General features: G+C 41.3%; 1 protein-coding gene across 2 annotated transcripts in view; it reads right to left on the bottom strand.

Annotated features, from left to right (window-relative positions):
* FMN1 (formin 1) overlaps nt 1-13,292 on the bottom strand; it is a 425,437-nt gene that overhangs the window by 166,094 nt on the left and 246,051 nt on the right. For both annotated transcript variants that reach the window (XM_073800707.1, XM_033851415.2), the window contains one exon: nt 9,973-10,060. In XM_073800707.1, coding sequence (XP_073656808.1) covers nt 9,973-10,060 — 88 coding nt within the window. The remainder of the gene's footprint in view (nt 1-9,972; nt 10,061-13,292) is intronic.

The following is a 13,292-nucleotide window of genomic DNA, read 5'->3' as shown; positions in this document are numbered from 1 at the left end:
AAAAGCAGATCAGTATCACAAATTCAAACTAACAGGCGCACATAAAAACTATGTGCCTGCTTAAGGCACAGGCACGGGGTCAGGGTCTTACACAATAGGTAAATTCCCTCTCTGGTTTGGAGACAGCTTTTCACAAGACCAGGGTAAGGAGAGGGAACTGGCAAGAATTCTTGCTGCCCTCCAGCCATTTTTAACCCTGAACGCTTTTCTATCCCCAAGTGCACCTCGTCCAAATAAACACAGGACAGCGTTCGCTGTTTTGAAGGACTTCTAATTAGCACAAAACAAGTACTTACTTAAGGGCGCTGTTCTTGTTGACAGAGGAGCACCTCTGGGCAAGAAACCCATGGCAGACTGAAGTAGGAAGGGCACACTCTTTTAGATTAGCCAAAGTAAACCTGGTCATCCAAGGTGTGGAAGATGTCACCGAAAGATGGCTGCTTTACCAGGCTTTGGCTGATGTTGGTTTTAAAAATAGCCTCTATTAGCCCATTGTTTGCTTCTTTCTGTGTCCTTCAGTAGTTGACGTGACACCTCTTCACAAGTGGGTGTATAAAAATCCTTTGCAAACGGACTAGATTTATTCTCAGCCCAAGAAAGCAAAGATGATTATTGGATTATCAATAGAAATCATTTTGTTAGGGCTTCCCTGGTGGTGCAGTGGTTAAGAATCCGCCTGCCAATGCAGGGGACATGGGTTCGAGCTCTGGTCCGGGAAGATCCCACATGCCGAGGAGCAACTAAGCCCGTGCGCCACAACTACTGAGCCTGTGCTCTACAGCCCGCGTGCCACAACTACTGAGCCCACGTGCCACAACTACTGAAGCCCACGTGCCTACACAGCTCGTGCTCTGCAACAAAAGAAGCCACCGCAATGAGAAGCCCGCGCACCGCGACGAAGAGTAGCCCCCGCTCACCGCAACCAGAGAAAGCCCACACGCAACAACGAGGACCCAATGCAGCCAAAAATAAATACATAAAATAAATAAGTTTATAAAAAGAAATTATTTTGCTAGCTCCCGAGTAGCCAACATAAAACTCACCTGTTTCGACCGAATGACTGATATTTTTAGGGCTTGATAAATAATTTGTAAGGAAAAGAGAATGGAATGGGGAAAGTAATATGGAAGGCCTTGGGTTTTTTATTTTATTTCTTTTTTTTCTGGCCGCACCACGTGGCATGCAGGATCTTAGTTCCCCGACCAGGGATAGGATCAACCCGTGCCCCCTGTATTGGGAGCACGGAGTCTTAACCACTGGACCACCATGGAAGTCCCAGGCCTTGGGTTTTTTGAACTCTCAGGTAATCTACCCCTCAAACCTGCCACAAACCAACTCCTCTGACCTCTCTCAAGAGAAAGGCAAGGATGTGGGGTCACGGAAGGAAGGAGGCCGTGGTACAATCTGAAAGCTGAGGGAAGGCAGAGCAGGAATATCTCCCCACAGCCTCACCTCCCAACAACGAGGCCATCACTGAGAATGAAGACCAAGCTTGTGATGAAACTGGGCAAGAGGTGAAAAGAAGGGGGCTGGGCTGAGAGGAGCGTGGAGGGTGGAAGAACCCCACAGAGGCCAGGACAAGAGCTGCACAGAACCTGCCCTCCCGAATGCTCTGTACCCAAGTCTCTTCACGATGGTCATAGCTCTCCTATAGCCCTTCCTCAATACACCTCACTCTTTCCCTACTGACCACCATGTTCCTCCTCCGATGGGCACCAGGCACACCTGTGCAGACACAGGTATGGGCCAAGCCTCATTCCATGCACGTATCCAGATGAAATGCTGAGGGCAGCAATTATCAAGCAGCTTAAAGGCATCTTCTGTGCGCTCCACCAGAGGGTGGGAAAGTAGGCAGCCCGTACTGGAGATGAATACTTAATCACTCAGTAGCTAGCCTTTATCGGGAGCTTCCTGTGAGCCAGGCATTGCTCTAAGTGTTCTACCTTTAATCATATGAGGTGGCTGCTACTGCTGTCCTAAGTTTTATAGGTAATGAAACTAAGGCAGGAAGTTACAAAGCATGATTTCCCAAGCTCAGTTCCATAACCAATGACGCAACTATGATTGTACTTCTTTTAGCCTTTAGAAGTGTTAGATTAGAAATACTCACTCCACCTAAAATTCTCACCACCTTAAAAAAAAAAAATCAGTGAACCAACTACCCACAACAGTCCATACGGAAACCTTTGCCTCTGAATGGTGTCACACGCTTTTTACATCAATCAGCAGTCTCCCAGCGGGAACCACAGACAGCCCATGCCACGGAAATGTCGTCTGTGTATTGTACAATCCATAACCTCACCATTATTTATTGCTAACACTTAATTCGATTCTACTACGCTATCTTAATATATACTTCAATCTTTGTTAACTATTCACAGTTATTGACAATAATCAATACTGTGGTTCCCATGGCAAAAAAAAGAATTTCTAAAAAAAGGAAAAAGGAACCCGGAACTTGAAAAGGCATCATCTTAGAAGAAAATCTACAGTAATATAAAGTCCAATTTTCTTGAAAAGGTATTAATAATTGCAATTTTATACTGCACGGCAGAACCAACTAAAAAGGGAAGCAAAGGCACAGAGAATGAAGAAACACAAACAAAAGTTGCCTCCAGACACATAAAGAATAGCAACTAGAGGGGGAATATATTTTACGATCTTATCTACGTTGCCAAATGCTTGCTAGCGTGTCGTGTTAGTTGGTACAGACCTTTACTCGAGCTTTGATGGAAACAGGAGGCAAGTGTAAATGACACAGTAAACAGGAGCTGGCTGGCAGGTGAAAGAAATGACAATCCCAAAAGGGACACATCTGATCTGTTCCCAAAGCTCCAAATCACTCAATCTTATGAAGCAAAAATCCCAATTCTTGCCTCAGTCCAGGCATGTACTCTGCCGCAAGGTGCCATTTTATAGGTGCAATTAAAATTGTCCATGGTTCAAACCTCAAAGAAGGGCACAGGCGAAGAATTCACAGAACTTCCCCTCCTTCGTCCCCTCTATTCTCTGTAGGGCAGTGGAATGAGAAACAGTTTGGGTTAAGCTGCTTCTGTTCTTCCATTAGTTCTGGTTCTTTTAAGCCAAAATTACATTCCAGGCAGATTGGATGGTCTCAGCCAGTTGCCTCAAGGTAAAGTACAAAGAAATGCCACCCTCTGCTTTCTGGATTCGGCTCTGAGAGTGAAGGAATGCACAGGGGTTCAGAGAGAGGTGGGTGGGAACCCTGCTGCTCAGGTGTTTTAGACTTGGTGGGAGAAAGAGAAAGCTGGGAAAGGAAATACAGTAGCGTTAGAACTACTGTTTATACCGCCAGGGCTTAATAAGTTGCTTGACCCTGGCGCCTTCCTTTGGTATGACAGTAGGTCGTGACCACCTGTCACCTTTGGTGGGTAAACTCCTTCACACATGCCTTCCTCAACTTGTTCTCTTACTTTCAACATACCGGCATTTGGTGGCGATGGTGAGAGGGCAATTAAATAACGCTTTCTGATTCTAAAATCTGGCTTTAACTAAACTTGACAAAATAAACAAGTTGGCTTCAAAAGATTCCTGCGGAGAAACCCCGGACTGAAGATAATCCAACAACGGTAAGAAAAATGGCAGAGCAGAGGCTCTGATTGCTAGGACGAGTTCTTCATCAGTGGTGGAATGAATTAGAAGCAAGGACAGTTGAATCGGATTTGCCAAGATGTTGACCTCCATAAATTATAATAGAATTTATCCACAGACTGTTTGAAATGTGGGTTTAAGTCCACAATTTTTAATAATAAGCCTCACCCTATTTATATACTGAGCCTTGAGATATTAGCTGTTGAGAGCTTAAAGCCATCAAAATCAGTAAGATATCTAGAAAGATTAATCTCGTTTTAATTTATACCTTTGCATACATTTTATAATGTGAATATTAGTTCTGTCACACATTGACATGATGTACAATTTCTTAAAAACATATCTTGAGAAGCATGCTCTAAAACTTTTTACTGGCAGGGGTGCACGATAAAAATTTTGGCCTTTGAGTATAGGTCTTCCAGGCTAGAATTAGAATATTCCTCAGGAAAGTCCTAGACAATTCATGGTGAACTTCAGATGCCTGGTGAAATTCATTATGTGTTAGACAATTGGCATAAACCTTGACAGAGATTTCCAGAAATTATTAGGCAAAAGGGAGCAAAGTCCAGTGGGCATTCTCAGATCTGGGTTTTAGACTCTGGGCATACAACTAGCTGAAATCCTCTTACATTTTGATTTGAGATTTCTAAACAGAAAGATAGTCTTTGATGCAGCTGAACCCCCAAACTGAGATTCTGGACTAGTAGGAAATAAAGTGAAAAATGTTTTATTTTCATGTTAGATTAAATATTATAAATATGAATTCTGAGTGTACGGGAAATTCCAAATAGATGCCAGGAGGCTTCTGGCACTTAGTCTGTTGCAGTGCATACGGAGGTTTATATCAAGAATAGTCAACAGCAATTTTCCATCTCCCCTGGGAAAAGAATAAGAGGAAATCACTAACGTGGAATGAAAACACTAATTTGCGATCATGTAGGCAGTCACTGTGTCCAAGGATGCCAAATGCTTTTAAATATAAGTCATCCAGTTTAGCAGATGGAAAACCAGCAAGAAGTAAATCACTTATTTGGAATCTCTCCTGCACCAAATACAAGTGCAGTGGTATTATGACCAGTGTCCTGAAACTATTCTTCCTCCACAACAAAGGTCTTGCCTTTAGTCACGCAGTGCTTTTCAACTTCAGTCAGTACAGGGATTTGGCTTTCTCCCACAAGATGTTCCACAACATCTGGGTAGAGAGAAACAGATGAGGGTGGCTACCTTTGGGGGGGATGTTCTGTCTCTAACTCAGCCCTATCTACTTAGCGTCAGGCTAGAATTTTCAGATGCTCATTGAAAACTTTTGCTGAAATGTCGCCAGTCATCTCAGACTCAATCAGCCAAAACAGAATTGACCCTTTTGCTTCTACCCTTTTTGCTTTCTCCCCTGTATTTCCATTTTATGTTTTTGGCACCATTATTCACATTCTTGTTGAAACCAGCAATCCAAGGTACATGTAAGACTTCTCCATCACTGTGTGAATCTCAGGGGACTAACCGTAGCAATCCTCTCTCCAAATATCCCTGGTATACGGTCTCCTCTACGTTTTCACAGACATAAGCTTAGTTCTGGCCTTCGTCATTTACCATGTCAACAATCACCGCCCCTTTCTAACAGATCTAGCCACCTTCAGGACTATTTCTGTTCATTCATTCAAGAGACCTCGACAATCCTCACCTAGGTGCCCGGCACAACAAGGTGCTAGGGACACATCAGTGAGCAAACTCCATCTTGGAGCTTATATTCCGGTGGTGGATGTAAGTGAGAAGTAGGGGAACAAATAAAATATTAGCTGCTGTGCAGAATATAAGAGAATTAACTTAGGGTGACTTAACTTAGGGAAGAGGATCTGGGAGGGCCTCTTTGAGGTGCGTGGCTGAACCCCAGCAAAGAAAAGAAGCAAAGCTATAAAGAGCGGGGTGGAAAAGCATGCTGTACCTTCAAAGACACAGAGGAAGGAAAGCACTTGGCCTGTTTAAGGAACCAGAGGACCACTGTGGCTAGAGTGCAGGGAGAGAGGAAGGGAACACAGCCAAGTGAAGGAGGAGGTATGGCTGTGGCCAGAGCATGAAAGGGCTTGGGGGCCAGTCTCCAATGGCCTCAGAGATATCTCTGCACTCAAAATCAGATCACAGCACTGCCCCTTTTAAATGTGAAATTCTGTCTCCCTGTTACTGATGGGATAATGTTCAAGTTTCGTCTGATGATACTCAGGGCCCTTCCTGGTCTGGATGTTACTTGCCTTTCCAGCACTTTGCCCTGAAACGAGCCACATTCACATGTAACGTATACGCTCTAGCTGTGCCTCTTTCCACATGGCTTCTTTCCTCAGCTGGAAAAGCTCCTTCTCTGTGACGACCGCCATTTCATCCTCTAAGACTCATCTTAAGTTTGACAGGAGGAGCCAATATGTTGCTCTCTGTTACTTCACAGGAAACTCTATAATGTGATCTCGTGATCCTTTGTACATCTCTCCCACCATCCTGTGAACTCTTGAGAATGTGAGAGTCTGGATCTTACGTGTTGTGGCAGTCATAGTGTCTGAAACAGAACTGGCATTCGGTACATGTTTACTGAGGGAGGGTGGGAAGGAAGGAATAGGGAGGGAGGGAGGGAAAGAAGGATGAAGAAGTTTTGGCCAAATGCACTGGAATGGAATTCATGACATTCTGATTTCATCTAGTCTAAGGTTTAGTCTATTCTTTAAAATCAAATTAAAATCAAAAATCACTTACTGAATGACATTTACACATGATACATTAGCCCAGTTATTGGTAAATGATGCTTAATTATCAGAGAAATTCTGAGCAAAGAAATGCTACATGTCATAAAGGAACAAGCACTGGCTCTACTATTTGCTATCAGTTAAGACCTTGAGGTACTGAGCCCCCAAATTCCACTTTGAATATACATTATATGCAGTGTCTAATGGACAACAGAGAAGTGCCCATCTTACAAATGAAGAAAATAAGGTTGCTTTTTAAGAGCTGAACAAGTAAAAACTGGATTATCCATCTGTGGGAGGTAACTGTGGGCTGAAACACCCAAAACTATTTTCAAGGCGACCAGCAAAAGGGAAAAGGGCATAAGCAAACATCTAATGCCAAGCAGAGACAAGTGACATGGACATAACAATGAACAGATATGATAAACATTTTTGTCATGACAATGGAAAATTCTCTGATCTTCTCTGAGTGAATATACTAGCTTTCCGGTTTATACATCAGCTCCGTGTAAGTTTGCACTAAAGTGCAAGTTACCTCTGCACACTGACAAAGATGAATGTGTGACCAGAAGGCTGAAGAACAGTCTCCCAACCGTGGTCACCTCACCATGGGTGACATGCTGTATGACCTTAACTGGCCGCCAGCTGGCCTGCCCCAGTCAGATCTCACGACAGCTACCCCTCTTACGTTAAAACAAACGTTTAGGTCAAGGTCAGCACAGGGAGTCCTTTCATCAGGATGACAACACAAGGCCAAGTGCATTCCATTCACGACCAGACATGGATTCAGAATGAAATGTACCTGACACAGCCCGGGCTCCTAAGTGACCTTCAGATGCCAGTGTCAGTCAAATGATTCTAAAGAGAAATTAAGCTCGAGTTATACTGCTATATTCATCTGGAATGCATTACTAAATGAAGACATGAAATGGAGATAATTTTTTTTAACTTAGGAGCCAACTCTGTGGTGGATAAGAGATGCCCTGAAGCAAGAGAAAGAATGAAAATGGTGTCCATGAGTCCTAGAAGTCTGTGATGCTACAATCAACATTTCCAGTGCTAAAAATGTAAGGTCACGTCTACTTCATATAAACATGTTCTTGTCCAGAGGAGAATATCGGAAAAGGTCTCGGTGAACCAATCTCTTATTCAAGTCACCATGAACATTCAACCCAACAAGGTTGGAGTGCCGTGGGAAGAAGGTTTACAGTCCTGAGATGGTGACTGGAATAGCACATGGCCGGAATGAGTCTGATCCGTATGGCAATCTGATGTGTACTACAACAGGACGTGACTAAAAAGAAATGAATAAAGTCCGAGGTGCTGCTGACATCGTAAAAGCTCACATCCACAGTGCTACCTGTCACGGTGATGAAACCAAGCATACTTGATTTTTACCAGGCTTATAAACAGTACCGTGGTTTAGGACAAGACTCTGCCACTATACCTGAAAAATTCCTTTCTATTTCAATGATTGCATCGAAAAAGCGACTCTCCTTGACAAAAGATTATCAACTTCCCTGCCGATATTTTTTTGGTTTTATTTTTTCATTTTTCATTTGCGTCAGCATCAGTTTTCTATGTGAATTTCAGAAATTCCATCCTAGAAGATCTAATACCTAAAGCCACTGAAGAATCCTTTCCTAATTTGGATGGTAGACCTTGCCAGCCACCCTCTGCCCCAAACTCAAATCAACTAGTGCAACACTGTCTGAGGTTTAATATTCACACTCAGGTATTCAGTTCTACTGTCAAGCTTAAATATTAAAAACAGACAAGCTTCTTTGAATACTCTGTGACTGTCATCTGACTCAGGATATGTTTAGTTTTATGTGGAATTTTAAATGTTTGTAATAAAGCAAAAATTTTAAGCCCTTAACAAAGCTTTTTTCAGAGGAAAAATAATGTATGAAAGTTTCTTAAGTGCCTTTCAGTTCGGGACCTACGGGTCTTCTGCTGTGTCTCAGAATAAAATAACTTTGAGGCAACACCAACTAAGACCTGAAAGGAAGTGTGGTTTCAGAGTGTCTCCTGTTATACCCAAGCTAAATTCTACTGAAACCATCTACGAGAGATTGTATTACCACTCAGAAAATATTATCAGTGACATGTCAAAATGAAGATTTACATTTAACTGATGACCGAGAAAGGGGGAGCGTCGTCTTCATGCAAGACGCGGATTGCAAAAACATCAGATTTTTGAGTTTACTTTTCTAGGGCCTAAGAAAAATATATACAAGTAAAATTCCCTCTCTAAATGTCTTATTTCAAACTGAGCCAAAGGAAACCAAGTTGAAATCGCGTCATTTGAAAAAGAATAGAGGATTAAGGAACAGTGACATTACTGAGTTAAGGAGAGTGTTTCTCCATAGAAGCATTCCTGCTAATGAAGAAGAAATGAGGGAATTAGGAGATCATTATTCGGCAAACTTCTAATGAAATAATGAATCTAGGCAAAGATCATCAGTGCCCACCAACATCATAGAGACACACCAGATATTATGTACCTCTTGATAGAGTACACAATAGCATCTGTGAAGTACTCTTCCCTCACTCAGATTAACTCTCTAGATCAAACTAACAGTTTGCAGGAACCACAGGGGACAGAAGAACGTAATAAAAACCCAGGCAACGCAAACAGCAAAATCTAAAATGTGGGAAATTCCACAGGATATTCTTCTTTTTTGAAGAAACTGGCTTCTTCGAAAAAAAATAATTATGAAAAAAAACAAAAATAGAGGATAGAAACCTCTAGGTCAAAAGAAACCCCTGAGAGGGGACTTCCCTGGTGGCGCAGTGGTTAAGAATCTGCCTGCCAATGCAGGGGACACGGGTTCGATCACTGGTCTGGGAAAATCCCACATGCTGCAGAGCAACTAAGCCCGTGTGCCACAACTACTGAGCCTGCGCTCTAGAGCCTGTGCGCTGCAACTACTGAGCCCACGCACCACAACTACTGAAGCCCGTGAGCTCTAGGACCTGTGTGCTGCAACTACTGAGCCCATGTGCTGCAACTACTGAAGCCCGTGTGCTGCAACTACTGAAGCCTGCGTGCCTAGAGCCCATGCTCCGAAACGAGAGAAGCCACCACAATGAGAAGCTCACGCACCTCAACGAAGAGGAGCCCCCACTCACCGCAACTAGAGAAAAGTCGGTGCGCAGCAACAAAGACCCAACGCAGCCAAAAAAAAAAAAGAGAAAGAAACCCCTGAGAGATGGACACATCTAAGGCAATGCGTGAAATCTGTTTGGGTCCTCATTCAAACTAACTGTAAATGAATAGACGAATTTACAGACAATCAGTGATATTAGAACTACGTACTTGATGACATTGAGAAATTATTGCAAATGTTTTTAAATGCATGCTGATGGCACTGGAGTTACGCTTAAAGTATCCATATCTTTTCGTGGTGTGTTACCATTTTAAAGGATGAATTATAAAATGCCTGAGAGTTGCTTCATAGTAATCTAATGGAAGGAGGGTGCTTTAGATAAAACAAGAGTGGATTAATGGTTCTGTAGCTCGGTACAGGGATTCACCGCGGCATTCTAATTTTGTATATGTTTGACATTTTTCACAATAAAAGCTGGAAAATTTTAAAGTTGGAAAAAAACGATGAATAAGACTTACCCTGCTGGATATCCTTCATTTCTAAATGCAAACTAGATATCAAGATTCCCACAGTTTGAGATCGTTTTCCATCCAATAACTTGATGATCTGGAATTTTAAAAAATTAACACAAGCTCAAACCACCAATCTTTCAGAAGCATACCAAAAACCTTCATGGTTTTAGACAGTCTGGTAAACTAAGCTGATGCTACAGTCACTCTATGTTAATACTTTAATTTGAATATAACTTATCCACAAGTATAGATATTTTAGAAAATAAAGGAAAAACACCACCCCAAATTCCACCAATCTAATACGAGCACTCAAATCTTTTTTATTCAAACACATCTTAACTAAGTTGTAATTGCAACACATGTACAAGTTTTTATCCAACTTTTCCACTTATCCTTGGCCTGCTTCCACGTTGGACTTCGTAAGACACTTCACAGCCTCCAGCCTCCCTGGCTACAGTGCAGGATCATCTGCTGAGTGGTTTAGGGGAAATATCATTGAGATCTCGACTCCGCTGTTTACCAGTGATATGGCCTCGGAAAAGCGACTTAACCTCTAGGAATTCAACTTTTTCATGAAGTAGGGCTGACTGTACTTAGTTTGTACATTTATTCTAGAAATTAAATGGCATAATATAGGTAAAGCACCTAAAACAGTTCCTGACACAGACTTATTATTTAAATAAAATTGCTCTAGTCAGGAGGGTTAGGTTGCTTTGTATTTGTGCTATGATTAATATAAATAATACTTTATACATACAGATTTAATTTGAAATTATTTAGAAGTGGTCTTTTATAATAATGTATGTATACAGAAACTTTTATAATCCTTTTAGAAACTCCAAATACCTCATTGCCAATAATTTCAACCCCTATGAATATTCCATGGAGAGCTCATGACAGTTTTGTCTCTCTCTAAACCAAATCAGCCCCAAAGAATGTATTGCACAGTGGCCACTAGGGGAAAAAAAATTACCTTTTTTTCTCTCTTGTGGCAGGGCTACAAAAATCAATAGGAAATACGCACAAAACATCACCAAACCTCATGTTTTTAATGCACTTTTCTGGGTAAAATACAAACTAAAGAGCTATGCTTCCTCTCCCACCTGTGTATACACAAACTTACCAAAAATGTAGTGAAGATTAAACAGTAACACCTACATTTATATTGATACTAACTAGCTGAGTTGCTTGCTGGTTGAACAATAAGGGATAACGGGAGCTTGCTCCAACCAAGACTGTCTATTTGTCCAACTGTCTAATTACCTATTGATTGATGCTGAATCAATGATCGCCAGCCCTTTATCTTTCTCTGCTCAGCATGGCTACTCTTATCTTACCGTTAGGCCGAAAGTACAGTAAACACTAAGCTTTCATCAAGATAAAAGGAAAATCTGATTTTCAGCCTAATGTGTTTAATCATTTCAACATTAGCCTTAAGGACAGATTCTTGGAGGATACAGAATTGCAGTTTTTAAAAGAAATAAAGAAGGTCCTTGGTATTTTTATTTATTTTTTACACGAATGCAAAGGAACAAGATATTATGTATATCAAATATCTTCTTAAAAGATGCAATTTCTAGCTTTTTCTTAGAGAACACAAATTTAAAGTGAAACGATTTTTAAAGTCCAATACAAAATTAAGAAAAACCTACCGGAGCTTCGTGTAAATATTCAGACATGCATTCATTCATTAACAAATATCTGCTGTGCATCTGTTACATGCCTGGCACTGCTCTGGACTCATGCCCTTGACGTCATAAATTTTGTAGAATTTAATGATTTAAAATTGCTGAGAAGAACTAAAAAGGCGAATAAAACCATGACTTGAACTAACTGCAAAGCAAATTCAAAATAAGAAAAGCTTTGGGAATTGACTAGATTTATCCTTAAAAGACCAAGCTAGTGACTGAGATACAAGCTTGGTCGTGGCATACACATCAATGTCAAGGAGACAGGCACAGGAATCAAATTTATGACAAGAGGACAACTGGGTTGCAAAAATGTCTTCAAACCAATATTCACCATGCTATCCAGTTAGGGTTCTGAAAACCCTGGGTAACACATTCTACCTACGGGAAAAACAAGGTTCAAATTCAAGGTTTTCTAATAGCTAATTAAAAGAAAGCAAGAGAGTAACCACAAGAGAACAGAGAGAGAGGGAGGGACTGAAATTGAGATTGAGGTTCTGTCTGTCATTGGATAAAAGCAAGTAGCCATCACCAAAAAGTGTACAAACAGTAAATGCTGGACAAGGTGTGGAGAAAAGGGAGCCCTCTTACACTGTTGGTGGGAATGTGAATTGGTACAGCCACTATGGAGAACAGTATGGAGGTTCCTTAAAAAAAAAACTAACAATAGAACTACCATATGGCCCAGCAACCCCACTCCTGGGCATACATCTGGAGAAAACCATACCTCGAAGAGATACATACACCCCAATGTTCATTGCAGCACTATTCACAGTAGCCAAGACATGGAAGCAACCTAAGTGTCCACTGACAGAGGAATGGATGAAGAAGATGTGGTACATATACACAATGGAATATTACTCAGCCATAAAAAAGAATGAAACTCTACCATTTGCAGCAACATGGATGGACCTAGAGATTACCATACTAAGTAAGTCAGACAGAGAAAGACAACATATATCGCTTACATGTAGAATCTAAAATGATACAAATGAACTTATTTACAAAACAGACATGGACTCACAGACTTCGGAAACAAACTTATGGTCACCAAAGGGGAAAGGTTGGGGGGAGGGATAAATTAGGAGCTTGGGATTAACATATACACACTACTATATATAAAATAGATAACCAACAGGGACCTACTGTATAGCACAGGGAACTCTACTCACTATTCCATAATAACCTATATGGGAAAAGAATCTGAAAAAGAATGGATATATGTGTATGTATAACTGAATCACTTTGCTGTACACCTGATACTAACACAATACTGTAAATCAACTATACTCCAATTTAAAATAAAAATTTAAAAAATAAAAAGAAGCAAATCCATCCCCACTTCATTGTTCAACCAGGCTGCCCTGCGGAACGGATGTTACCATCCTTGCAATTCTGTTTAATAACCTGGCACGGCAAGCGTTTGGAAAGTGTCTGTTACCTTCGGCTGGACTGAAACCTTAAGAGTTTCCTGAAATGCGGTGCTACTTCCTAAAAAGGGGGTAGGCAGTGCTCAAGTCAGAGCATTTGTATTCTCTCCCCTATTTGTGTCAAATTCTCTGTCTACCTCTAACTAGACCTTTAAAAAGAGTCTCTCTTCAATTGTGGAATAACACCAGGTTTCTCAAAACCAGCTAA

This window comes from Tursiops truncatus, chromosome 2 (genome assembly GCF_011762595.2).
Source record: "Tursiops truncatus isolate mTurTru1 chromosome 2, mTurTru1.mat.Y, whole genome shotgun sequence".
Taxonomy (NCBI): domain Eukaryota; kingdom Metazoa; phylum Chordata; class Mammalia; order Artiodactyla; family Delphinidae; genus Tursiops; species Tursiops truncatus.
The sequence above is the reverse complement of the archived record's forward strand: the minus strand, read 5'-3'. Positions and strand labels throughout refer to the sequence as shown.